The following is a 25,076-nucleotide window of genomic DNA, read 5'->3' as shown; positions in this document are numbered from 1 at the left end:
GACCTTTGTCAGATGGATAGATTGCAAAAATTTCCCCCCATTTTATAGGTTGTCTGTCCACTCTGATGATAGTTTCTTTCGACGTACAGAAGCTCTTTAGTTTAATTAGATCCCATTTGTCAATTTTTGCTTTTGTTGCGATTGTAATGACACTTTAGTCATGAAATCTTTGCCTGTGCCTATGCCCCAAATGGTATTGCCTAGATTTTCTTCTAGGGTTTTTATAGTTTTGAGTTTTACATTTAAATCCTTTTGTTTTTTGAGATGGAGTTTCACTCTATTGCCTAGTCTGGAGTGCAATGACACGATCTCAGCTCACTGCAACCTCCACCTCCCAGGTTCAAGCGATTCTCCTGCTCAGCCTCCTGAGCAGCTCGGACTACAGGTGTGTGCCACCACAGCTGGCTAATTTTTGTATTTTTATTAGAGATGGGGTTTCATTTTGTTGGCCAGGCTGGTCTCGAACTCCTGACCTCAGGTGATCCATCCACCTTGGCCTCCCAAAGTGCTGGGATTACAGGCGTGAGCCACTATGCCCAGCCTACATTTAAATCTGTAATCCATCCTGAGTTAATTTTTGTATAAGGTGTAAGGAAGGGATCCAGTTTCAATTTTCTCCATATGGCTAGCCAGTTTTCCCAGCACCATTTATGACACAGGGAGTCTCTTCCCTATTACTTGTTTTTGTCAGGTTTGTCAAAGATCAGGTGGTTGCAGATGTGCAGTCTTATTTATTTCCGAGTTCTCTATTCATTTCCATTGGTGTATGTGGCTGTTTTTGTACCATGATGTTTGGTTGCTGTAGCCTTGTAGTGTAGTTTGAAGTTACGTAGCACGATGCCTCCAGCTTTGTTCTCTTTGCTTAGGATTGTCTTGGCTATATGGACTCTTTCTGGGTTCCACATGAATTTTAAAATAGTTTTTATTTTTTTATAATTCTGTGAAGCACATCAATGGTAGTTTAATGGGAATAGCATCGAATCTATACATTACTTTGGCCAGTATGGCTATTTTCACAATATTGATTCTTCCTATCCATGGTCATGAAATGTTTTTCCGCTTGTTTGTGTCCCCTCTGATTTCTCTTGCCTTATTGTCCTGGCGAGAACTTCCAATACTAGGTTGAATAGGAGTGGTGTGGTGAGAGAGGGTATCTTTTTTTTTGTGCCGGTTTTCAAGGGGAATCCTTTCAGCTTTTGCCCATTCTGTAGATATTAGCTGTAGGTTTCTCATAAACGGTTTTTTATTATTTTGAGGTATGTTCTATCAATACTTTGTTTATTGAGAGTCTTTAACATGAAGGGATGTTGAATTTTATTGAACGCCTTTTCTACCTCTACTGAGATAATCATGTGTCTTTTGTCTTTGGTTCTGTTTATGTTTACTGCCTTATTAGTGTATTCAGGGAGTCAGTGTCTTCCTGGTTCAGTCTTGGGAGGGTATATGTAACCAGGAATGTATCCATTTCTTCTAGATTTTCTAGTTTGTTTGCATAGAGGTGTTTATAGTATTCTCTGATGGTTGTTTGCGTTTCTGTGGGGTCAGTAGTGATATCCCCTGTATCATTTTTTATTGTGTCTATTTTCTTCTTTATTGATCAGCTAGCAGTCTATCTATTTTATTAATTTTTTCAAAAAACTAGCTCCTGGACGCATTGATTTTTTGAAGGATTTTTCATGTCTCTATCTCCTCTAGCTCCCTTCTGATCTTGGTTAACCATTTCTTGTCTTTTGCTAGCTTTTGGGTTTGTTTGCTTTCAGTTCTCTAGTTCTTTTAGTTGTGATGCTATGGTGTCAATTTGAGATCTTTCTAGCTTTTTGATGTGGGCATTTAGCGCTATAAGTTTCCCTCTTAACACTTCTTCAGTTGCACCCCAGAAATTCTGGTACACTGTCCCTGTTCTCATTGGTTTCAAGGAACGTCTTGATTTCTGCCTTAACTTCATTATTTACCCAAGAGTCATTCAGGAGCAAGTTGTTCAATTTCCATGTAATTGTGCGGTTTTGAGTGAGTTTCTTAATTTTGAGTTCCAATTTGATTGCACTGTGATCTGAGAGACTGTTTTGATTTCAGTTCTTTCGCATTTGCTGAGGAGTGTTTTACTTCCAATTATGTGATAAATTTTAGAGTAAGTGCCATGTGTCACCAAGAAGAATATATATTCCCTTGTTTTTGGATGGCAACTTCTGTAGCTATGCATCAGTTTCGCTTGATCCAGAGCTGAGTTCAAGTCCTAAATATCCTTGTTATTTTTATGTCTTGGTGATCTGTCTAATATTGACAGTGGGGTGTTAAAGTCTGCCACTGTTACTGTGTGGGAGTCTAAGTCTCTTTGTAGGTCTCTAAGAACTTGTTTTATGAGTCTGGATTCTCCTCTCTTGGGTGCATATAAATTTAGGATAGTTAACTCTTCTTGTTTAATTGATTCCTTTATCGTTATGTAATGCCCTTCTTTGTCTTTTTTAATCTTTGTTGGTTTAAAGTATGTTTTGTAAAACACTAGGATTGCAACCCCTGCTTTTTTCTGCTTTCCATTTGCTTGGTAAATTTTCCTCCATCCCTTTATTTTGAGCCTATGTGTGTCTTTACATGTGAGATGGGTCTCTTGAATACAGCACACCAATCTGTCTTGACTCTTTATCAGCTTGCCATTCTGTGTCTTTTAATTGGGGCATTTAGACCATTTACATTTAAGGTTAATATTGTTATGTATGCATTTGATCCTGTCATCATGATGCTAGTTGGTTATTTTGCAGACTTGTTGCTGTAGTTGCTTCAGAGTGTCACTGGCCTTTGTATTTCAGTGTGTTTTTGCAGTGGCTGGTAACAGTTTTTCCTTTTCATATTTAGCGCTTCCTTCAGGAGCTCTTGCAAGGCAGGCCTGGTGGTGACAAATTCCTTCAGCATTTGCTTGTCTAAAAAGGATTTTATTTCTTCTTCACTTATGAAGTTTAGTTTAGCAGGGTATGATATTCTGTGATGGAAATTATTTTAAGAATGTTGAATATTGGCCCCCAATCTCTTCTGGCTTGTAGGGTTTCTGCTGAGAGGTCTGCCATTAGTATGGTGGGCTTCCCTTTGTAGGTGATCTGGCCTATCTCTCTGGCTGCCTTTAACATTTTTTCCCTCATTTCAACCTTGGAGAATCTGATCATTATGTGTCTTAGGGTTGATCATCTCATGGAGTATCTTTCTGGGTTTCTTGAATTTGAATGTTGGCCTGTCTTGCTAGGTTGGGGATGTTCTGAGTGACATCACGAATTATGTTTTCCATCTTGCTTCTGTTCTCCCCATCTCTTTCAGGTACTCCAATCAGTTGTAGGTTTGGTCTTTCTACATAATCTCATAGTCCTTGGAGGTTTTGATCATTCCTTTTTATTCCTTTTTTCTTTAGTCTGCCTGTCTTATGTCAGTGAGATAGTCTTCAAGCTCTGAAATTCTTTCCTCTGCTTGGTCAATTTGGCTATCGGTACTTGTGATTGTATCGTGAAGTTCTTGTGTTGTGTTTTTCAGCTCCATCAGGTTATTTATGTTCCTCTCTAAACTGGTTATTCTGGTTAACAGCTCCTATAATGTTTCATCATGTTTCTTAGTTTCTTTGCCTTGGGTTAGAACATGCTGCTTTACCATAGCCAAGTTTGTTATTTCCCACCTTCTGAAGTCTCCTTCTGTCAATTCATGCACCTTGGCCTCTGCACAATTCTGTGCTCTTGTTGGAGATGAATTGCGATCATTTGGAGAAGAGGCACTCTGGCTTTCTGAGTTTTCAGTGTGTTTTCATTGATTCTCATCTTTGTGAGTTTATCTAGTTTCGATCTTTTTTTTGGTGGGGACGTTTTTGTGGGGTTGTTTTTTCTGTTTGTCTTTCTTTTAATTGTCAGGCCCCACTTCTGTGGGGCTGCTGTGGTTTCCTGGGGGTGCACTCCAGACCCTATTAACCTGGGTCCGTCCCACACCTGGAGGTGTCACCAATGGAGGCTGCAGAATAGCAAAAATGGCTGCCTGCTCCTTCCTCTGGGATCTCTATTCCAGAGGGGCACCAACCAGATGCCAGCAAGAGCACTCCTGTATGAGGTGTCTGGTGACCCCTGTTGCTGGGGGGGTCTCAGTCAGCAGACATGGCATCTGGTACTGCTTCAGTACCAGACTAGCTGAAGACTAGCTTTCAGGCTGGCCCTGAGTCAGTGGGGTGTGTACATCAGCAATGATTCAGAGCTCAGGAGTCCTGCAGCCCTGTGTCCACCCCCTCCCCAGGTATCGCCTCTTTATCCAAACATGACACAAGATCCACAGAGGTGCTTCATGAAGCACTCTGGCTGCCCCTGGGCAGAGGGAGTGCACTATGCTCAGGGGGATCCCAATTGTCCAGACTCCCCAGATTTCTTAGAGCTAGCAAGGGGAAAGACTAAGTCTGCTGATCTGTGGAGACCGCCGCTGCCCCTCCCCACAGCGGCTCAGTTCCAGGGAGATCAGACTTCTGTCCCTATACCCCTGGGTGTAATTGCTGAAATTCCTGCAAGGAGGCCTCACCTGGTGAGGAGGGATGGGTCAGCATCCAGCCTAAAAAGGCAGCCTGACCACCATCTGCCACAACCACTGTGCTGCACTTCGGGGAATTCCTCCTGGGTCTCCCCAGCATTGGCCAAGGGGAAAAACAGCAGACTGAAGCTGCAGGGATGGCTGCTGCCCTTACCCTAGGGAGCTCAGTCATCTTAGGCAGCAGGCAGCCTCAGTGATGACAGCCGTCCCTCCCCCTGGAACTCAATAGTCTTAGGCGGTATCTAGTTGAATGGTGTGCTTGGGACCCAAGGCCCTGGTGGCATGGGCTCACAATGGGGGGATCTCCTGATCCATGGGTGGTGCATATCTGTGGAAACAGCATGGTTTCCTAGACCAGGTAGTATGATCCCTCACCGCCTCCCTTGGCTGGTGGTGGGAGCTCCCCTTGCCCCACATGGCTCCCAGGTGGGCCACAGCACCACCCTGCTTTTCCTAGCTCTCTGTGGTGTGGAACGTGTACATTCCTGAATACCTCAGTTGCCGGTGCAGGATTCCTCAACCACTTTTTCTGAGACATCCCTTGGCTAAAGAAGGACCTAGGATTTGTAACCTTTTACTACCTGATTCATCAGACATATAAACACTCTAGATTTCCCAAATGAATCGGGGCAGACCAAGGAAGACTAGCTTCCAGGCTGGCCCTGAGTCAGTGGGGTGTGTACATCAGCAATGATTCAGAGCTCAGGAGTCCTGCAGCCCTGTGTCCACCCCCTCCCCAGGTATCGCCTCCTTATCCAAACGTGACACAAGATCCACAGAGGTAAAGGAGGTTGCCCAGGGTCACACTGTCTTTCCTACTGTCTAGCACTTGGCCTCTGCTGTCCATTGCTGTCCAGAATGACAGGTCCTAGCCCACATTGACCCTACAAGGCAGGGCCCAGAAGGTGCATTTGGCTCAGCTGAGGTAGGATCTCTTTCCTAACCCTGTAGCCTTTTTTTTTTTTTTTTTTTTAAACATGGTGTGGAGACATTCCACACCGTTCCTGAGGGCTGTGTGCTGAGCAGGCTGGCTGGCATGCAGGCCGACGCATTGACTGGATGCTAATCGTTTCTTTATCTATTCTCTCCTTTCCTAAGGAGTACCAGAAATAGCTTTGGAGCATGTGGAAGTTTATCTGTCATGATTAAGCTGTAGAATCAGGCTGCTTGAGAGGTGAGGGAAGCCCTCCCATGGAACAGTAGCTGATTCATTCCTTCTATTAAGCAAGTATCATCATTTTGCTGATCATTCTTCTTAAAGGAATCGAAGCTTCTTTGGCTCAAGATTAAGATATCAATTAAGATATTAATTTTTAATCATTCAGATAGTGAGCAGCGTAAGATATGCTGGAGCCATTTGAAAGACACCCTCTAAGAACACAACAGGCATTTCCACTTCCCCTGCCCCCCGCCCCCCACCACAAGCACACTAAAGGTGCCCAGCCCAGCAGCTTCTGTCTAGGAAACGCCTCATTTCCATTTATCAAACAAAAGCAGAATTCTAAATCCCTGCCAGAAAGCAATATGGCAGCTCTCAGGCCATTTCATGTCTTGTGATAAAAGTAAAGGCCAAGGTTCCTCCAGGCTATCCTCTGTGACCCAAGCTCTGCCCAAGCCTGTGAGTTAGCTTCCTGGAGAGTAGGGAGAAGGGCTGGTCACCCCCAGATTGGCTGGGACTTCCATAGGCATGGAATATCTGGTCTGTGCTATGGAGTGAAGTGGAAAAGGGGCCGCTGCTACCCTGTGGCGTTGGGACCACAGTGGGGGCCTCCCAGCGTACCAGCCTGCACGGCTCTCCATGGCAGTCACTGCCTTCTCTCCACTGCCCATGTTTCTAGAATTATGGGTGGCTTCCCGGTCTGCCTTTGGGGAAATACAGGCCCCTGCTGTGGTCTGTGGTACTTGTTGTGTGGCTGTGGCTTAGAAGAGAATTGCAGCTCTCTTCACCAGGGCTGAGGAGCCTCTGGGCCTGGCCAGCTCCCTGGCCCCTGCAAACCTTCTGGTGGCCTGGGAGCTGCAGCTCTCGTCAGGGGTTTGCAAACAGTGCTGTTTTTTGTTTGTTCGTTCGTTTTGTTTTGTTTTGAGGGTTGCGAAGAGTAAGTAAAATGAAGACACATTTGAGGCCTGGATCTACACACAAAAATGAACAACAGGCAGGGCGTGATGGCTCATGCCTGTAATCCCAGCACTTTGGAAGGCCGAAGTGGGCAGATCATTTGAGGTCAGGATTTTGAGACCAGCTCGACCAACATAGTGAAACCTAGTCTCTGCTAAAAATGCGAAAATTTAGCCAAGGATGGTGGTGCATGCGTGTAGTCCCAGCTACTTGGGAGGCTGAGGCAGAAGAATTGCTTGAACCTGGGAGGCTGCAGTGAGCCGAGATTGTGCCACTGCACTCCAGGTTGGGCGTCTCAAAAAAAAAAAAAAGGAGAAAACAGGCTGGTCTGGCTCTTGCAGCCTGGCTAAGTGGAGGCTCCTTCTGTAGGCTGACGCTGTAATGCTTCTCCTGTCTTTCATGTGCTCTCTCCAGTACTGCATAGAATAGTCCCACGTTGAGTACAGGCAGCCACTAGAGAAGAGCTCGTTCAAGGGGAGACATTGACATCTTCAGACAAAGCCATTCCAACAGTAAGCTTGGATGTTCTATCACAAGGTCAACCATGGAGGTTTCAAGGACAGGCCCCTCCTCTGTGTCAAGCAGATCAAGGCCACTGGAGTCTGTTCTGCATTTTGTGCTGTCATAGCATGTGGATTGATTGACAGGGTCTCATTCTGTCACTCAGGCTGGAGTATACAGTGGTGCAATCATAGCTCACTGCAGCCTCCAACTCCCAGGCTCAAGTGATCCTCCTGCCTCAGTGTCCAGAGTAGCTGGGACTACAGGCAGAGGCCCCCATGTCAGGATAATTTAAATTTTTTTGGTAGTAATGGAATCTTGCTATGTTGCCCTGACTGCTCTTAAACTCAAGTGATCCTCCCGCCTTGGCCTCCTGAAGTGTTGGGATTACAGGTGAGAACCACCACACCTGGCTTATAACAGATCTTAAGTCAGAGCAAGGGCTTCTTGGCTGGAAAGGTTAGAGAACCAAGCCTAGGGTCCTGGATGGGGGCCCCTCAGCTCTGATGTTCAAGTCTATTTCTAGTCTCTTTTGCTGTTGTCTGAGAATGAAACAAGACAGCTGCCCTCAGGGGCAACAATGGCCTTGATGGGCTGGACTTGAGCATCCATTTAGCCATGGGGACACTGGCCTATCTGCCTGGGCAGCTAGGAGCAGACCTGCTCTTCCCTATTCCCCATCACCTGCCCTGGGACCCGCTCAGGAGTGCAGCAGAAGGCCATGCCCCAGCTGAAGGAGGAGGTGCTGTTTCCGAGCTTTCTGGGGCCAGGGTACAACAAGTGTCTTCTGGGTTTGCAGGGGCTTGTGGAGTGACAGCAGGAATGGGCTCTAGCAGCAGTTCTGGCTACCAGTCAAACCCCATCCTTTTCCCTGTGGGGAGACATACATGGTCCAGATACCAAAGCCAGGGTCAGGGCCAGCATTGGGGCAGCACCGGGGTTTCCTGGGCGGTATTGGGGCAGCACCGGGGGTCTCCTGGGCGGCATTGGGGCAGCACTAGGGGTCTCCTGGGAGGCACTGGGGCAGCACCAGGGGTCTCCTGGGCAGCGTTGGGGCAGCACCGGGGGTCTCCTGGGCAGCATTGGGGCAGCACCGGGGGTCTCCTGGGCAGCATTGGGGCAGCATCGGGGGTCTCCTGGGCAGCATTGGGGCAGCATCGGGGGTCTCCTTGGCCAGCATTGGGGCAGCACCGGGGCTCTCCTGGGCAGCATTAGGGCAGCACCAGGGGTCTCCTGAGCAGCATTGGAGCAGCATCAGGGGTCTCCTGGGCAGCACTGGGGCAGCGTCAGAGGTCTCTGGCCAGCATTGGGGCAGCACTGGGGTTCTCCTGGGCAGTACTGGGGCAGCGTTGGGGGTCTCCTGGGCAGCATTGGGGCAGCACTGGGGTTCTCCTGGGCAGTACTGGGGCAGCGTTGGGGGTCTCCTGGGCAGCATTGGGGCAGCACTGGGAGTCTCCCAGGCAGCATTGGGGCAGCGTTGGGGGGGTCTCATGGGGCAGGATTGGGGCCAGCGTCAGGGGCTCCCCTAGCGAATGGTTTTTCACTCTTCTACTCTATTTCCCTACCTGCCCCACTGCCTGATTTCCTGGTTACAAAACACTGTCTTCTACAGAGCCCAGGGACAAGGTAAAGGAACAAAGTGGCCACCTGAGGGCTGTGTCTGCTTTGCAGAAGGGTCTAGTTTGGCGTGCACAGTCTTACAAATTGTAAATTATAAGCCAGCATGTAAAAGTTGGGAGACTTCTACGTAAAAGCAGAGACTCAGTTATTTCCTAGAAAGGCCCCAGAACCAGTAACCCCAGGCCTGCTTTTCCACCGAGCTACAGGAGGCTGGAGTGGGCACAGGCTGGCTGCTCTTCCCAGCAGTTCCCCTCATCCCTCCCTGTTATCCCCCAGCCTGGGCCCAGGGTGAGCTGCCAGTCTTGCTCCTGCCACCTGCGTGCTTGGGCCCCTTTTGCTCAGCCAAACTGGTCCTTTGTGGGTGCCTAAATTCCAGGTGCCCGCCCTGGTGAAGGACCCAGGAGGCCTGGCTCGCGTCCTATCTCTGTCTTTACCCAGTTGTGTGGCCAGGCACACCCATTCCTTCATGTGGAGCAGGGCTAGCTCTCCTAGCTCCCACATTCCCAGCTTCCGATAGGGCCCCTGAGCTTCCCCGCCCTGTGAGCATCTGAAAGGATCTCCCAGGTCCTGCTGCGAGCCTGGCTCCCGGCTCTACCCTGGTCGCACCACTGGCCCAGCCCTCGCAGGCTGAGAACCTGCCACCTTGCAAGGAGGCTGCCTCCCTTGACGTTTTAATGAAAGACTCTTCACGGATATTGATTCCAAGGGAGTCAGCAAGGAATAAGTAAGCATTAACGGAGTGTGGGTAGAAGTAGTTTCTGCATGAAATGAGTGTGTTCTGTAACTGGGCAGAAGCGAGGGGCTAGCGACGCAGCTGGGCTTTAAAGGAAATCGAGATATTCTGAAGAAAACTCAAGTGTGGGGTGCGGACCTGCCAGAGCAGACGCGCCCATCCTCCTGCCCTGTCCCTCGCTCCCAGGCCCTGGACGATCAGCTCCTGGGTTTGCAGACAAGCTGTCCTCCTGGGGGATGACGTCAGATCCCCTGGGGATGATGCCCAGATGGCAGCCTCTGTGTCCAGGCCGTGGAAGGAGCCTGAGCACTCCTGGGTGAATGGGGCCAGACTGCCCATCCCCCGCCCGTTTTAGCCATTCCCTGCTGTGCCCTCTCTCTACTGCCACAGCCTGAGTTCAGGCCTCCACCATGCCCAGTGACAGCAGTGGCCCCTAAAGTATTCTCCTGCCTTCATCACCATTTGTGCCCCACTCCATCCTTCAGACGCACCTGGACACTCTTCCTGAGGTACAGAACCTTTGATGACTGCCCTCTGGGGTTTCTTCATAATCCCCTATCCCTGCACTTCACTCTGGCCATCCCCCTGCTGCAGCCATGCTCTGGTTCCCTGCAAGCATCCTGAGGCTGACCCCACAGAATAACTACCCCTGACTTTTCCTTTGTCTAGATGCCGCCTCCTCCAGGCAGCCCTCCCTGAGCACCCAGACACAGAGGGCTTGGCACAGATGTCCATGCTGTTTGTTCAGGCACCCCTTGCCTCTGCCTTCTCTTCCACTGCCCCATAAGTGCCTTCATCACATGTCCTACCTCTCTGGTCATGGAGGAAGCCCGTGCACCAGAGAGCTGGCCTAGGGCCTCCCTCTCTCCTCAGGCCCCAGCAGGCAGCCCCACAGGCAGCAGGATGTGGCAATCGCCTGGTGTTGCAACTGAGGACCTCCAGCAGGGAGCAGACCAGTCAGGCAGACAGGACTCAGCACCTTCAGGGGAATGCGGCAAAGGTTGCCGGCAATCAGGACTAACTATGGATCTATGTTAAATTCAATCCTTGTGACGGCAGGAGTTACTTTCACCCCTATTTTATAGTTGGGGAAACTGAGGTCCAGGGAGATGAAGTGATTTGCCCAAGGCCTGGGGTTGCCATAAGAAACAAAACACCCCATTGAATTTGAATTTCAGAAAAACAATGGATACTTTTTGGTCCAAGTATGTCCTAAATATTGCGTGGAACATACTTATATTAAGATGGTTTATCTACAATTCAAATTTAATGGGGTCCTATATTTTTATTTGCTGAATCTGGCAACACAACCAAGGCCACACTGAGATAAACAGCGGGGCGGGGACTCACACCTCCAGCGAGATGTGGATGGCAGGGACCAGGCCAGTCAAGCGGAGAGAACCCAGCAGCTTTCGGCCTAAAGAGCTGGAACTCTCCTTTCCCCAAGTGCCTCAGCCGGCCCCGGCCCCTGGCTACTTGCAAGGGAAGGAGAATGGGGATGAGATTTTCCTTGGCTGTTAATATTCATGGCAGCTTTTCAATGTGGCCAACTTTGTCCTCACCTCCTCTCCAGTTTCATCTCTCTTTTGAAATAACATCTTGCCCCGAAGGCCCTTTAATGGTGTCACTTAATGTGAATGGCAAACTGGCCTTTTCTCTGAGGTCCGGCAGCTGCTGTCAGAGGGCGCCACAGGTGGACCTCACCACAGTGGGCACCGGGGGGCTCTCCAGGTGGGGATGGCGAGACTGCCTCCCTCAGTGGAGGACCCATTACTCACTTGGGGGACCCCTTGCCCCATCTGGATTGCTAACCTTCGAGGCTGTGGGCTGTTAACCGGCATGCAGTTCTCAGTGCCAGCAGCTGCGCTCCGCCCTGCAAGACAATTTTCCCCTTTATCCCTCAGTGGCCTTAGGAGGTAGAAGCCACTTTCCGCCTTCATAGGTGAGGTCCAGAGAGGTTGAGTGACTTGCCTAAGGTCACACAGTAGGTAGGTGGTAGAAAATAGCCTCCCGTGACTCCCTAGTACCTATAAATGAGTCTAGGTTCCTTAGCCAGCCAGCTGGAAGCTTTTTAACCCAGTGGCCAGTGCTGCCTTGCCTGTCTTCACACTCTTTTGAGTGCCTTGAACTCCAGGTAAACGAGGCTCCTGCACTGGGGGCTGCCTGCTCCCAGGCTCTCCTGCCTCCAGGCCTTTGCTTAGTCTATTCCTGGGATGTCTAAGAAAGACTTTTCATTCATTCATTCAACAAACGTTTTGTGAGCTTCTCAGGGTATGGGCAGCGTGCTGGCTGATGAGGACATATGCAGTTGAGTCAGCCATGATGTCCTCTCTCTAGGGCACACCCTATAGCAGGGGACAGGAGTCAGATGGTAACATGCTCTGGCCATACACATACAGCCCTGAAAAAATGGAGCTTGCCTTGGAGTCTGTAGGACGAAGGGAACCTCAAGACGGGGTCAGGGAGGGCGGGATGTCTGAGACCCATGGTCTCAGGAGGATGAAGATGAGTGAATGGGAGGTCCCCAGGGTCGGCAGGGTGGATGCATGATGGCACTGTGGGGCAGACTAGGGTGCTGGGAGAGGGGGTAGCCAGGTGAGAAGAGTTAGGTTTTCAACCTGAGACAGGGACTCCTGGGAACTGGAGGAGCAAGAGGAATTTGTGATCTGCATTTGAAAAGAGCACTCTCGGGTTCAAGCAATTCTCCTGCTTCAGCCTCCCAAGTAGCTGGGATTACAGGCATGTGCCACCATGCCCATCTAATTTTTGTACTTTTAGTAGAGATGGGGTTTCTCCATGTTGGCCAGGCTGGTATTGAACTCCTGCCCTCAGGTGATCAACCTGCCCTGGCCTCCCAAAGTACTGGGATTGCAGGCCTGAGCCACCACCACCAGCCCAGAGTGCTCTTGGGCACAGTTTGGGAATCACTCACCCTAGGCTCTCTAAGAGCCCCTTCCAGAGCTAAAGCTCTGGGTCCTGTGAATGCTGGAGCACTGGTGTGTCCATTACGCAGATGGCAGAGCTGGGGGACCTGACCATATTTTGAATGAGGGGAGCCTGCCCCTCCTTGAAGTCCCCTCTACTAGCCCCATTTAAACCCCAGTTGTCTGGGAGTATCTCACCTCCCCACTACTGTCTTCCCGTCCTTGGAGGCAGGGTGTGTCTTGGATCTCCTGGGTCAGGCAAATAGTGGGTAGTCAATTAATGCCTGCTCAGGAAGGCTGCTCACTGTGTGAGTTCAGGCTTCAGCTCCTTGTCTTGTGCACTGGAACTGGGTCTGGCCATGCAAAGGCAGGGATGGTGGAGCATGGCCCGAGGTCGGGGAGGAGGCTGCAGGTCCCTCCCGCCAGCACACACAGGACCTAACATCAGTTCTTTCCCATTACAGCCTGCCTTTGGGTGCCCCCTCAGTGACACTGGATAGTTCTTTCTGTTTCACAGTGAGGACTTTTCTTTACAAACACAATTTAACTGCAAAGGTTAACACATTTTAATTGCCCAGGGATAGTGCTCTGAAAATTCTATAACATGTGCTCATTAAATGAAATTAGCACAGAGGAGCTGCCCGGGATATGTCACGCATTAAAATACGACTCTGTAGAATAGAATGTATTATGAATTATTGCCTTGTGTATTTTCGTTACATTAGTCTTTACTGTGAATACAGTTATTCATCTGCCCACCTGGAGATGGGGTTTTTTAAATGCCTGAAAAAAACATTAATTTGTACATGGACAAGAATCAGCAAATCTGGGCCAGGCTGCATTCACCAGAGTACCCAGTGCCCAGCAGAGGGAGGAGGTCTGCTGCTCCCGTCCCTGGAGGCTGAAGGGTTAGGGGAGCTGGAAGCAGGTTGGAGTTGGCTGTGTCCACTCGCTCTGACCATCCCTTCTGTCTATGTTCAGTGGCCTGGAGACTGCAGGCAGAAGCATGGAATGGCATGGAATTCTGGGCCCTACCACCACCTGGAGCCTTTTTTCCTACGGCCTCCTTCCTGGAAGACACGGCTTGAGTGTGCAGTGTTCAGTTGCTGGAAACTCCAACCTTAGGTATACCTGCAACCCCAATCCCACCCATCCTGCAAGGCTCAACTTGTATCCCAGATCTACCCATCTTTCATCCACGTTTTGCCTACTTATCCATTTCTCCTTCTTTCTACTCTCCAGTCACCCTGCCACCCACTCACATCTCCTTCTTTCTTTCTGCCCAGCTATTTATTTTTCCACCCATTCTCAATCCACTCATCTATCTATCCATCCATCTGTCCATTCATTCTCCCATCCAGCCACCCATCTACCCGTCAACTCATCGTCCTTCTACCCACCCACTCATTCTCCCATCCACCCACCCATCTACCAGTCCACTCATCATCCCTCTACCCACCCATTTGTTCTCCCATCCACCCACCCATCTACCCATCCACTCATCATCCGTCTACCCACCCATTCGTTCTCCCATCCACCCACCCATCTACCCGTCCATTCATCATCCTTCTACCCAGCCATTCATTCTCCCATCCACCCACCCATCTACCCGTCCACTCATCATCCCTCTACCCACCCATTCGTTCTCCCATCCACCCACCCATCTACCCGTCCACTCATCATCCATCTACCCACCCACTCATTCTCCCATCCACCCACCCATCTACCCATCCACTCGTCATCCCTTTATCTGCCCATTCATTCTCCCTTCTATCCACCCATTCATTCTCCCTGCTATCCACCCATCTACCTGTTCACTCATCATCCTTTTACCCACCCATTCATTCTCCCATTCATCCACCCATCTAGCCATCCGCTCATCATCCTTTTACCCAGCCATTCATTCTCCCATCCATCCACCCATCTACACATCCACTCATCATCCTTCTACCCACCCATTCATTCTCCCATTCATCTACCCATCTGCCCATCAACTTATCATTCTTCTACCCACCCACTTATTCTCCCTTCTATCTACCCATCTACCTATCCACTCATTCTCCTTCTACCCATCCATTTATTATCCCATCCATTCATCCTTCCTTCAATTCATCTATTAATTCTCCCATTCATCTACTCATCCTCTCATTCTTTCTTCTGCCCATCCATTTATTCTTCCATCATCTACCCATCTTTTTATCCTTCTTCCCACCCATCCTCCATCCATTCATACATCCTTCCCTCCACTCACCCACCAGCTACTTTTTTTTCCACCCATTCACTCCAGCACCCATCCAGACATCTATCAACCCATCCATCCAATGAGTCCAAGCCCCATCATCTCTTGACTGGATCACTGCCTCCAAAGTGGTCTCCCCCATCCACTGAGTTCATCCCACCTCTCCAGTCTCCACATGGTAACTAGAATGACCATATCTGAAAGCATCATGCCCTAGCCACTCAAATCCCAAGTTGCTCCCCGTCCCACTGCCCTTAGGATAAAGCTAAAGCTTCCTGATCTATTCAAAAGGACTTACAGTTTGCCCCTGTTTGACCAGTAAACTCCCCTTGACTTAATTTTCCCTTTGCTTCCCCTTCTTGCTTTCTCTGCACCTACCACAGGAAGCTTTTGCCAGGCCTTTGCATTTCCCCAGATTCCTCTTGCCACAGGATGTCTGCACATGTGATTCCCTCTTCCTGGAAAGCTCTACCCTCTCTCTTTACCTGGCCAACTCTTAACTGTCTTCCCAGCTGTGGCTCCAATGTCACTTTCTGGGGGATCCTTCCCTGACTGGGTCAAATCTCTCTATTCTAGCTCCCATAGCCCATGGGCCTCTCCTTTAGGGTACCAGCCATGGCTGCTAATTTCCACTTGCTATGTGACTGTTTGGTCAATGTCTGTCTCTCCCTCTGTCACTTTCTCAGGACCTCATTAGTCTTAATCACATTGTGCCCTCAGTGACTGGAAAAGTTCCTGCACATAAAAAAATGCTCCATGGACATTTTCTGGATGAGTGGCTGAATGAATGAATGTCTAGTACCAGGTCCAATGAATATAGGAGAGTAGGGAGACAGCAGTGAGAATGAACCAGGCCTGCTCTCCGGGGCATCAGTCTGGATGGGGCACTCAGCCAGGTGTTGACTGCAGGACAGGGAAGAAACTGCTGGAAGCCCCGAGGCAGCAGCAAGACATATTTGGGTGCTCAGAATGAAAGAAACTCCTTTGTCTGTAGGGTCAGGAAGCCTTCACCCAACTTCCAGTGCACCCGGGCTTCACCTTTCTGAGTTCTTCCCAACTACTAGTCCGTGCTGGCAACCCATTACTTCTGAGCCCCTCTTGTGCCTCAGCTGAGCCTTGAGTTCATCCTCCTGCATGATCAGCATAACTCGACCACGAGCTCCTCCCTGGGGTAGGGACTACATCTGCCTGATGCTCTGGGTAGCCCCTTGCCTCTTGGCTGGGCCAGACCAGGAACCCCCACCCCCACTCAGACCAGGAACCCCTACCCTCACTCAGACCAAGCCTGATGTGATGTTAGCTCCCCCTTCCATGGGTTTATTAAAGATCCTTCCCTGGGCCAAGCAGCATTTGTATGAGAATCAATTATAATAAAAGTCACTGTAAGGGGACTGACATTGCAGCTGGGCTTTCCTGGCTTAAAGAAAACCATGCATTCCTCCCTGAGGGCAGCTGATGGGCAGCAGGCCAGGGTCAGCAGAGGGAGGGCTCTTCATCTCTAGAGCTACCCAATTACAGGTGGGTGGGCCTCCAGCAGGAGGAGTCTGCAGTGGGCTATCTGTGCTGGGTGGGAGGCAGGCTCACATGTGCGTGAGGGGTGGAGCTGGGCAGGAGTGGTCCTGGCTTTCTGGCCTGGCCTGCAGCCTGCTCGCACTCCCAGCACATCCTGGAGGTAGCATCTCTGTCCTGCATTCTTCTCACTAGCCTGGGTGCCAAGTGGCACCTTTATTGGCAATCATGGGGCACAGTGAACCACAGCAAGGGAAGATGGGTGGATGTGAACATGAAAAGCAAAATGCAGGAACACACGTAGAAGCAGCACATGTCCTGAGCCTGTAACAGTGGCCTGAGCCCCGTCACCCCACAGGCCCATCCCTGTGGAGCACTCCCTGACACAGTCAGTGCTCCCTCTCTATCTCACTCTATCTCTGTAAAGGCCCCAGTGACAGGAACTCTGGGTACTTCCTCTCAGCCTAGACATACCCCAGGAGTCTCTCTGGCTATATGACATGGTGAGACAGCTTTGTACCTTCTCCCGGCTTCTCCCATGGAGACACAGCTGTCCAGTGCTCCAAACACCAGGCTCTCCTCTTAGCTCTTCCTTGCCAGCCAAAAGGCCCTACCCCTTCCCATCACAATGCCCCCCTCACTGGCAGAGGCCTATATGACAAAGAAGCAAGACCAGGCATGACACAATACAGCTTTCCTCAGGAGCCCAGTTGGCATAGCCAGGCCATGCGAAACCAAGATGAAGCTGTCCTTGTTCACCAAGGAGCTCCTGACTCATGGCAAACAGTCCCAGCCATGCTAGGATGAGGACATGGCACCATCCCCATTTTTCTACCTTCCCCCCTCCAAATGGCACAGCGAGAGAATGTGCAAAAATACCAACTCTTCGAGCCATTTGCAGTCCCATGGCCCTTTCTGTTCCTGAGCTCCATCAGCCCCATCACTGAGACGGTGTGCATGTTTGTCCCCTCCAATCTTGTGTTAAAAGGTGATCCCCAGTGTTGGAGGTGGGGCCTGGTGGGAAGTAACTGGGTCATGGGCATGGATCCCCCACAGATGACCTGGTAAGGAGGTAATGGGCAAGTTTCTACTTCATTAGCTCCCATGAGAGCCGACTGTTTAAAGAGCCTGGCACTTTCTCCCTCTCTCTCTTGCCTCCTCTCCCACCATGTGACACACCTACTCCCCTGCCTTGAGTAAAAGCTCCCAAAGCCTCACCAGAAGCCAAGTAGATGCCAGTGCCTTGCTTGTACAGCCTGCAGAACTGGGAGCCAAATAAACCTCTTTTCTCTGTAAATTACCAGCCTCAGGTATTCCCTGATGGCAATACAGAATGGATGAATACAATTGCCATTAGCTCCGTCATGCTCACGGCAAGCGCAGGAGGGAGGGCGGTCTCACGATCAGAGCATCCGTCCGGCTTAGTAAGCATTCTGGATGGTTAATGCCATTCCCATGAATAACGCTGGTTACCAAAGCCAGCCTCCATTGAGTGTATTCTAGGTGCCAGGCCCTGTGCTAAGCTAGCATCTTTCCATAAATTATCCCCCGATCCTGCCAACCGCTCTCTGGCATGGGAATTGGTGTCGTGTCGACGGTAACGGATGACAGAACTCGCACATGGGGAGTGGGAAGTGATGGTCTCAGGATTCCAGTCAAGTGGTTGGATATACCCGGAAAATGGAAGTATAATATTTAGGGTATGAAGGGTGAGAGGGAGAAGCCCACACTGTGACTTCTGCAGGGTGTTGGTCTTCAAACCCTGGTTTACCTGTGAGCCAGCCAGCTGAACAGTGAGGAACATTTGAAACGTTGGGAGAGAATGCAATGGTTGGAAGTGGTGGTGAGGGTAACCTCCTCCAGAACCACGCTCAGCCTCCCTTGGGTGATGCTTCGGTTCTCCCACCAGCATTGGCAGCTCTGGGGAGGGCTGACCTGCCTATGTCCTTTTCCTGGTCTCAGTCTCTAATGAGCATCGGATGCTCAGCTGGGACTCTTAGGGGTGCCCTGTCCCTCTCAGCAGCCCTTCTGGGAAGCTGGTTACTTCTGAGCTGGACCGAACAGGGTGGGGGGGGTAAAGCTTCCTAAATGTCCCCTTTGACTCCTGACGTCATGCCAACCCCAGGCCCCCTCAACATTCCTCTCGAACTGAAAAAGCCAGAGCCAACAGAGGCTATTCCAAAGTAGCTTTGATATTTCAGCCTGGAGAGCAGTAACGACAGAACAGAACAACCAGTGACTTCCAGAAACAGGACTGCTGGCAGGGACAGGCTTCGCACCAGGTCTGTCTCTCAAGGGGCGTCCTGTGAAGGATGCAGGCAGAAGGGGCTGGGCTATGCTCACACTTTGCAGCCACTGAGGGTGCTGCTATCTGCAAGCAGCCCCCCAGCCACCTCCACCGCTGGCTACTCAACAGCAGCTACACCCTAACCCCCAGGAGGCCAGACTGGATCCTGCATCTTGGTATTTAGAGCACATCTTCCCTGTGAGCACCAAAGCCACTGACAAGCAGGCTAATTTCCCCAGAAGCACCACTCTGGGGAAGGAGGTGTGTCATCCTTCATCAGGCATAGGCAGGAATCAGGAGTTACAGGGCTGAGCCTGTTGTCTTCCTGTCTCAAACTTCCCTGCAGCCCTTATGTAAGGCAAAGTGAAACTTCTCACTGCTCTGGATACACGTTTCCAAGAGATGCCTGGTGATAGTCAGCAAAGCACAGGGGAATAAAAAAGATAATGCTTTTATTTTTCTCCTATGCTGCAACAATGTCTTAAAACCATGCTGGCGTCTCCCAGAAAGCTCAGGGGTTTAGACCACAGCCAAGGCCTTGCTCTGTCTACACAGAGCAGAACTAATCAATATCATATTACAAAAGCACTTGACCTCGTTTATCCCCACGGATGCTTGGGGAATCCTTAATATTCAGAGCTTTAAAGATATGCACCTGGCGTGTTTAATGAGCAGTTCCTTGTTGGGGGTTTGGCTCCCAGTGACATTTAGCAAGGCTGGCTCCCAGCTCTTTTCTGCCACTCCAGCTGGGGAGAGAGTCTGGGCTTTGGCCATGAGAAAAGAGAGGCTGTATCTTCTGGGGGATGGACTGAGGCAGGAGGCATTAGGGAGAACGGCAGGAAGGAGGAAAGCTGGTGAGAGGTGAGCTTGGAACACAGTAAAATGCAAATGTTATTATTTATCATTATAAGAACAGCTGTTTTATCCTGAATTTAGGGTCTTGCTGATGCTGAGAGGACGGTTGCACAGTGAGCTGACTGATATACAAAGGCCATTCCATTTGGTGTGACTTTCTCCATCCTTGGGAGGAGAGAAAGGGCATTGGAAAGCTTTCCCAGGTCTGACCTAAGGCGGGAGGACTGCAGCCCTAGGTACTTTTTCCAAGCCGGAAGTCACACACCACCTACAGGTAGCCTCTCCTGATTGCCCCAGCTGGATTAGTGCTGGCACAGCACAGACTGCTTTGTCCTGGGATTGTCTGGGTGCCCTGGCTCTCTAAGGTTGGGTCCATGCTGCCACCCTTGGTTCCCCCTCATGGCAAGTGTGGGGCTGGGCCCAGCAGGCTCCCAGTGACTGGCTGCTGGGGGAGAGGATGCCATGTTGGGATAATGGTGTCAGATTGTTGCTGTCAGGGATGATGCAGGCATCGCTTGCCAGCTGTGAGGCTTAGCTATTTCCTTTATGAAATCCTTTAATTTTCTCTTTCAGGATGCTCAAAAAGCCTCACCCTCTCTTCTCTGGGACATCTCTTTCCAGATTTATTTTCTTCTTAATTATAATTCTCATTGCCACATCAGAGCTTGGAGGAAGAATGGATTATTCATTTAAGGTGAGGGCCTTTGGGTCCTCGTGGGTCTGGGGAGATGGGAAGACCAGGCAGCCGCCTCCATGGCCTGCTCAGGGAACACAGGTCGGGGTTCTTCTGCTGACTCTGCTGCATCGCGATTCTCCTGGGTCACGTGGGTGCCATTCCTTCATATCATCACCGGGGCATGGGTTGAGATGTAGTGACCGTCTCTACCTGGCCCACCACCCCCTTTGGTCACGGTTTATGGTTGCCATGGCGACATCCAAGGATGTTTCCCCTTTGTAGCTCCCAGAAGCCACAGCCTCTCTACGGCTGTCACACCCATGGCCTTGGCTATCTTTCTCTCATTATTAATTGAAATATTGAGAGCCAGTTCTCCGTGTGGGCACCCAGCAGCAGCTTGCCACATCCAGCCGGCTCTCTGTGGGGGCTGTGGTGCCTTCCCTTGGAGCCAGAGCCCTGAGGCTAATTAGAGGTTCACATGCCACCGCTCTGATCCTGAGGTCCCTGCAGAGGGGAACCTCTGGCCAGCCATTCAGTCGCAAACTGGATTCTTTTGAGGCCGTGCTAGACTTTACTGCAGTGCCTTTTCCATTGAGAAGTGTTTGTCTGGAAGATACTCTGTTTGGTCTCTCTCTCTCTTTTCTAGAAATGGCAGCTAGCAACAAAGTGTTCACGAAAAATGGGTCAGCGTTCAAATTAATTAGGAGCCAGATTTATGAACATAGCTAAGACGGGGCCCGGCCTCCCGTGCCTGCTCTGTTCTGCTAATCCAGTCCATGTTTATTTTTAAGCACAAATACCAAAATGTCTCTTGACAAATGAGACGTGAAATGAATGAGTTTTTGCACATCAACTTTTAGTACAAATATGTATTTGGCTGTATCGAGTACACATGTGGCACGGGAAGGTCTTTCTTGCCTGGCCGTGCAGTAGCTAACGGATGAGGGCTGGAGAAAGTCAGCCTCTGTCCTTCCTGGCATTACCAAAGTAACTCACTAAAAAAATGGGGGCTTTTCTTCTGACTTCCTTCCGGGAATAATCACTTAATGGGGGACTATTTGGGGACATGTCCTGGGACCACCCTTGCAGTCGCCAATCTGAAATGGCCAGCATCCTGAGTCTCTTTCTTTTCTGTTTTTTTTTTTTTGAGACGGAATTTCACTCTTGTTGCCCAGGCTGGAGTGCATTGGCGTGTTCTTGGCTCACTGCAACCTCCACCTTCTGGGTTCAAGAGATTCTCCTGCCTCAGCCTCCCAGGTATTTGGGATTACAGGTGCTTGCCACCATGCCCAGCTAAGTTTTTGTGTTTTAGGAGTGACGGCATTTCATCATGTTGGCCAGGCTGGTCTCAAACTCCTGTCCTCAGGTAATCCTCCCAAAGTGCTGAGATTATAGGCGTGAGTCACCGCACCTGGCACGTGATCACTGCACCTGGCTGTGAGCCTCTTCAGTGCCCCTAGGTCCTCAGCCCGCCCTTCTCTCCTCTGCTATGAGCTCCTAAGGGCTGACTTCTGCAGCTTGCATCACCTGGGTGCCCCTGCCCTCAGATTCCAGGAGGGTTTGACCAATGGGAGGCCCTGACAGGGAATTGAGGGTGGGAGGAGAGCAAAGTCCTTGCTGAGTGACTGGGTTGGCCATGTGCCTCCCATCCTACTCTCTGGGTGCTACTAGCTGTTCCGGTGCTGGCTCCGTTAGGCCAGGGGTGCTGATGGCTGCCACTGCTGCCAGCCCCGAGACCTGCCAGCCCCATCCTTTGTTGGCTGCCCTAACCCCGTCCACACCTTGATACATACTCTCTTTCCATTTCCCCCAGTGACCCTGTTTGAATGTGCCATGTGCCTCTGCCAGCACCCTGGCTGATACCCTCTGCAAACACTCATGCCTGTTAACTAAGAGGCAGTGGTCCTTTCTGGACCTCTCCCCATCAAGCTGCTGAGAATAGCCAGGATGGGAGGCCAGGCCCAAGGTCATCTGCCCTGAGCTCCCTCTGTAGCTCAGGCTGCTTTGGTTCCCAGTGAAGCAGCTGGCTTCTTGCCTCCCAGGGTGCTCAGCAGGACCCAGTGCCAGCAGCCGAGCTCAGGGCACTGGCTGGTGATGCAGCCCTACAGAAAGGTAACTGATGCCCAACCTCCAAAACACAATCTGCCAGCTTCACGTTGACAGCCCACAGCCTAGGTGGCCTTGGGTGACCTGGGCGAGGTGGGACACAAGACAGAGCATGGCTCCCTCTTTGGCATCAAGCCTATTTGGGTGTGTTTGTGAATGACAGGTCTTGTCATACACTTTTCCATGCCCAGAGTGGGACACGGAGTGGCCGCAGCAGAGTGACTCTCATGAGAGCTTCACCTGGAGAGTGGGGGACACAGGTTTTCTGACCTCCCAGCTGAAGGCCCACCTCCAGGCACCCCAAAGGAGGCTTGGAGAGAGACTGGAGGTTCTTTCTGAGATGTGCCTACACAGTTCTTGGCCTGTTCAGGAGCTGGCAAGGGTTAGGGGGTGACAGGGACCTCAGAGGCCACTGTACTTCTATCCCAGGGCACTGCTGTCAGCCCCACTGGGAGCCCAGCAAGCTGTGCTTTCTGGATTGCAGTGGACACCAGCCCCTCCTTGGAAGGCAGAGTGACCCACATGGGCATTAACATATGACCCTGTGGCTGGTGGGTGCTGAAGGCCCTATCTGCCGGGATGGCCCTGGTTACTGTGCCATCAGCATTGAGCTGACCTGAGGACCTCCATATCTTCTGGGAAGAAGGGCACTGTCTAGCCCACCTTCCCCAGATGAGATATCCTGGACATCTTCACTCTCTCATTCAGCCTCCACAGCCAGCAGAGAGACTGGCTATGGCAGGCAGTCAGGTCAGCTGTGGCTGAGCCTGGGACTCAGGCTGAAGGTCAGGGGAAGAGGGATTCAAGCAGGAGTGCTCTGACCTTGGTCTCATTACCATTTTGTGGGCACAACCAAGTTCACGCTGAAAGATCTCTTTCACATGGTCTTGACCAAAGTCTTTAACCAACTGCCGGCTCCACTTGGCATTCAAGGTCCTCCATAGCCTGGCGTCCAAATGCCCCTTAGCTCTATCTGCCCATCCTCCCCCTCCAGCTAGAGCAGTTAATAACCAGGGTGATAATAATGAACATCTATGTGTAGCAATTTCCATACTAAGCTACTTCTGAGGTCAGAGAGATTATCCTGTTCATGTTACAGACGGCTCAGAGATGCTAAGACACTGGCCTAAAATCACACAGCCAGTAAGGGCACAACCCACAACTGGACTTCGGTCTTTCAAATCCTTCAGGAATATCCTAGAGGTATGTCCCAGCCTGTAATGCACATTTCCTTGCTGGGGCCCAAAGGGATGGGGAAGAAGGATGTTCTTTTCACCAATCAGCATCAGTTACACTAATGGCTCTGTAAGTCAATAGGCATTCTCCCTGTGCAGGGCCTGTATGCTGAACAGAGATGGCTAACTCCTCGAAGAGTCATGCTCCCCTTGCACTGTGAAGATGAGGCCCGAAAGCAGCTGCCACTCCAAGGACTACATTTCCCAGTGTCCCCTACATCTGTGTTGGGCTATGTGACTGAGTTCTGGCTGATGGAAGAGGGTAGAAGTGATATTTACCACTTCTAGACCTGGTGCTTAAAAACCACCTTGCCATTTTTTTAAACCAGCCTTTCTCTGAGAGAGTTAAGTGTTGCCAGAATGATTTGAGTGGCTATTTTCTTAGTTTCCCACAAATGATAGATACTTAGGGCTGTCCTAAATGCATATGAAACAAGTTGATTGATTATACACAATGCACGCCTGAGAGCATTACAGCTTCATTCTCTCAGGGCAGTGAGGTGACAAGGGCTGCTTCTGTCTCTCCTCCCTGATCTATGTCATGCCCAGAGTGACTTTGGAAGCCTCTTGCTGAGGCTGGTATTCTCAGCCTGGGTCCCTGAATGACTGCATGGAACAGAGCCACCACATGCCCTGAGGCGCTCCAGCGCAGGACTTGATGTGAAAAAAAAATATTACATTTGAATTGTGTCAAGCCACTGACGTTTATTTGTCACAGCGCCTAGTGATATCTTATTGCAGAGGGTGGAAAGTTCCCAGGCCCTCTACAGGTCCCTACCTTCCCCAATAGCCTGAGGGGACAGTCTTGTAAGGCCCTGTGTGGCATCCAAGAGGGTTGAGGCCTTGGGATCAAGCCAGTAGCCTGAGACGCACTGAGGAGGTGGCCACTGTGGGTTGAGCTGAATGAGAAACAGAACTGGACTGATATGCCAGACAGACTGCAGGCTCAACTGTCAGAGGGCTTGAGAGTTAGTGAGGGAGGCAGGATGAGATCATGGCGAGAAAGACCTGCCCCTTCGGGTTCTGCAGGTAGTCCAGGAGCCCACGGGCAGACCACCCTTTGAGAACTACCACTGTAGGGGCGCGACAGTGTGCTCTGCCACATCTAGGAGGTTTCACATGTACTTGTACCAAAGCCAGCTTTCCAGGGCTGTGTGGCCAGGAGAGATTTCCCTGTGGGACTCTGCATCAAACAAGGCTGAGGGGAGGGGCTGAGAGAGGGAGTCACCTGCTTACAGTCAGGCATGGGGGTGGGCCCAGCTTGGAGCAGGGGGAGAGAGTGGGGATGCCTTGGAAGAAGGGGCACACTGGGCAGGCCTTTCTACCCTCCATAACCTCCCCCCCTCCTCCACCTCTGCCCACAGCTCCTACAGCTCCAGAGCTGCCTGCTGGGAGTAGTCAGGCCATCATTTTCTCTCCTCCTTTTGCCTTCCCACATCCTTCCCCTCGCACTCCAGCCTCTCAGCTCCCTAAGAAAGCAAGCCTTCCCCTCTGGGTGTCAAGTTCTTAACAGTGACTTGGGTCTCAGTCCTTACTGCCCCCGCCCCAAAGACAAAGGGTGGGGAGCTGCGATTTATAGCACAGTATATACAAAGCTGATGCCTAGGGCCAGCCTGCATTTAGCCAAAGAGAGCAGAGGTTCCCCAGCCAGGTCCCTCCACACCCTTGGACAAAGTCTGTTCAACGCAGCATGAGCAAGCAGCATAGAAACCAACACAACCCGCGTTTTAACCCCT

At 50.7% G+C, this 25,076-nt stretch overlaps 1 protein-coding gene across 3 annotated transcripts in view; it reads right to left on the bottom strand.

Moving 5' to 3' along the window:
• Window positions 1–25,076, bottom strand: part of VSTM2B (V-set and transmembrane domain containing 2B) — a 34,748-nt gene that overhangs the window by 4,547 nt on the left and 5,125 nt on the right. Inside the window, exon 6 of one of the 3 annotated variants that reach the window (XM_054250664.2) lies at window positions 24,026–24,239. The exons of the other annotated variants lie outside the window; for them this stretch is intronic. Within the exon in view, the coding sequence (XP_054106639.1) occupies window positions 24,190–24,239 (50 nt within the window). The 3' untranslated portion in view covers window positions 24,026–24,189. Of the gene's footprint in view, window positions 1–24,025; window positions 24,240–25,076 lie in introns of those variants that run through there. 3 annotated transcript variants of the gene reach the window in all.

This window comes from Callithrix jacchus, chromosome 22 (assembly GCF_049354715.1).
Source record: "Callithrix jacchus isolate 240 chromosome 22, calJac240_pri, whole genome shotgun sequence".
NCBI classification, from domain to species: Eukaryota; Metazoa; Chordata; class Mammalia; order Primates; family Cebidae; genus Callithrix; species Callithrix jacchus.
Note: the sequence above shows the minus strand (reverse complement) of the source record. Positions and strands in the feature narration are given on the sequence as shown.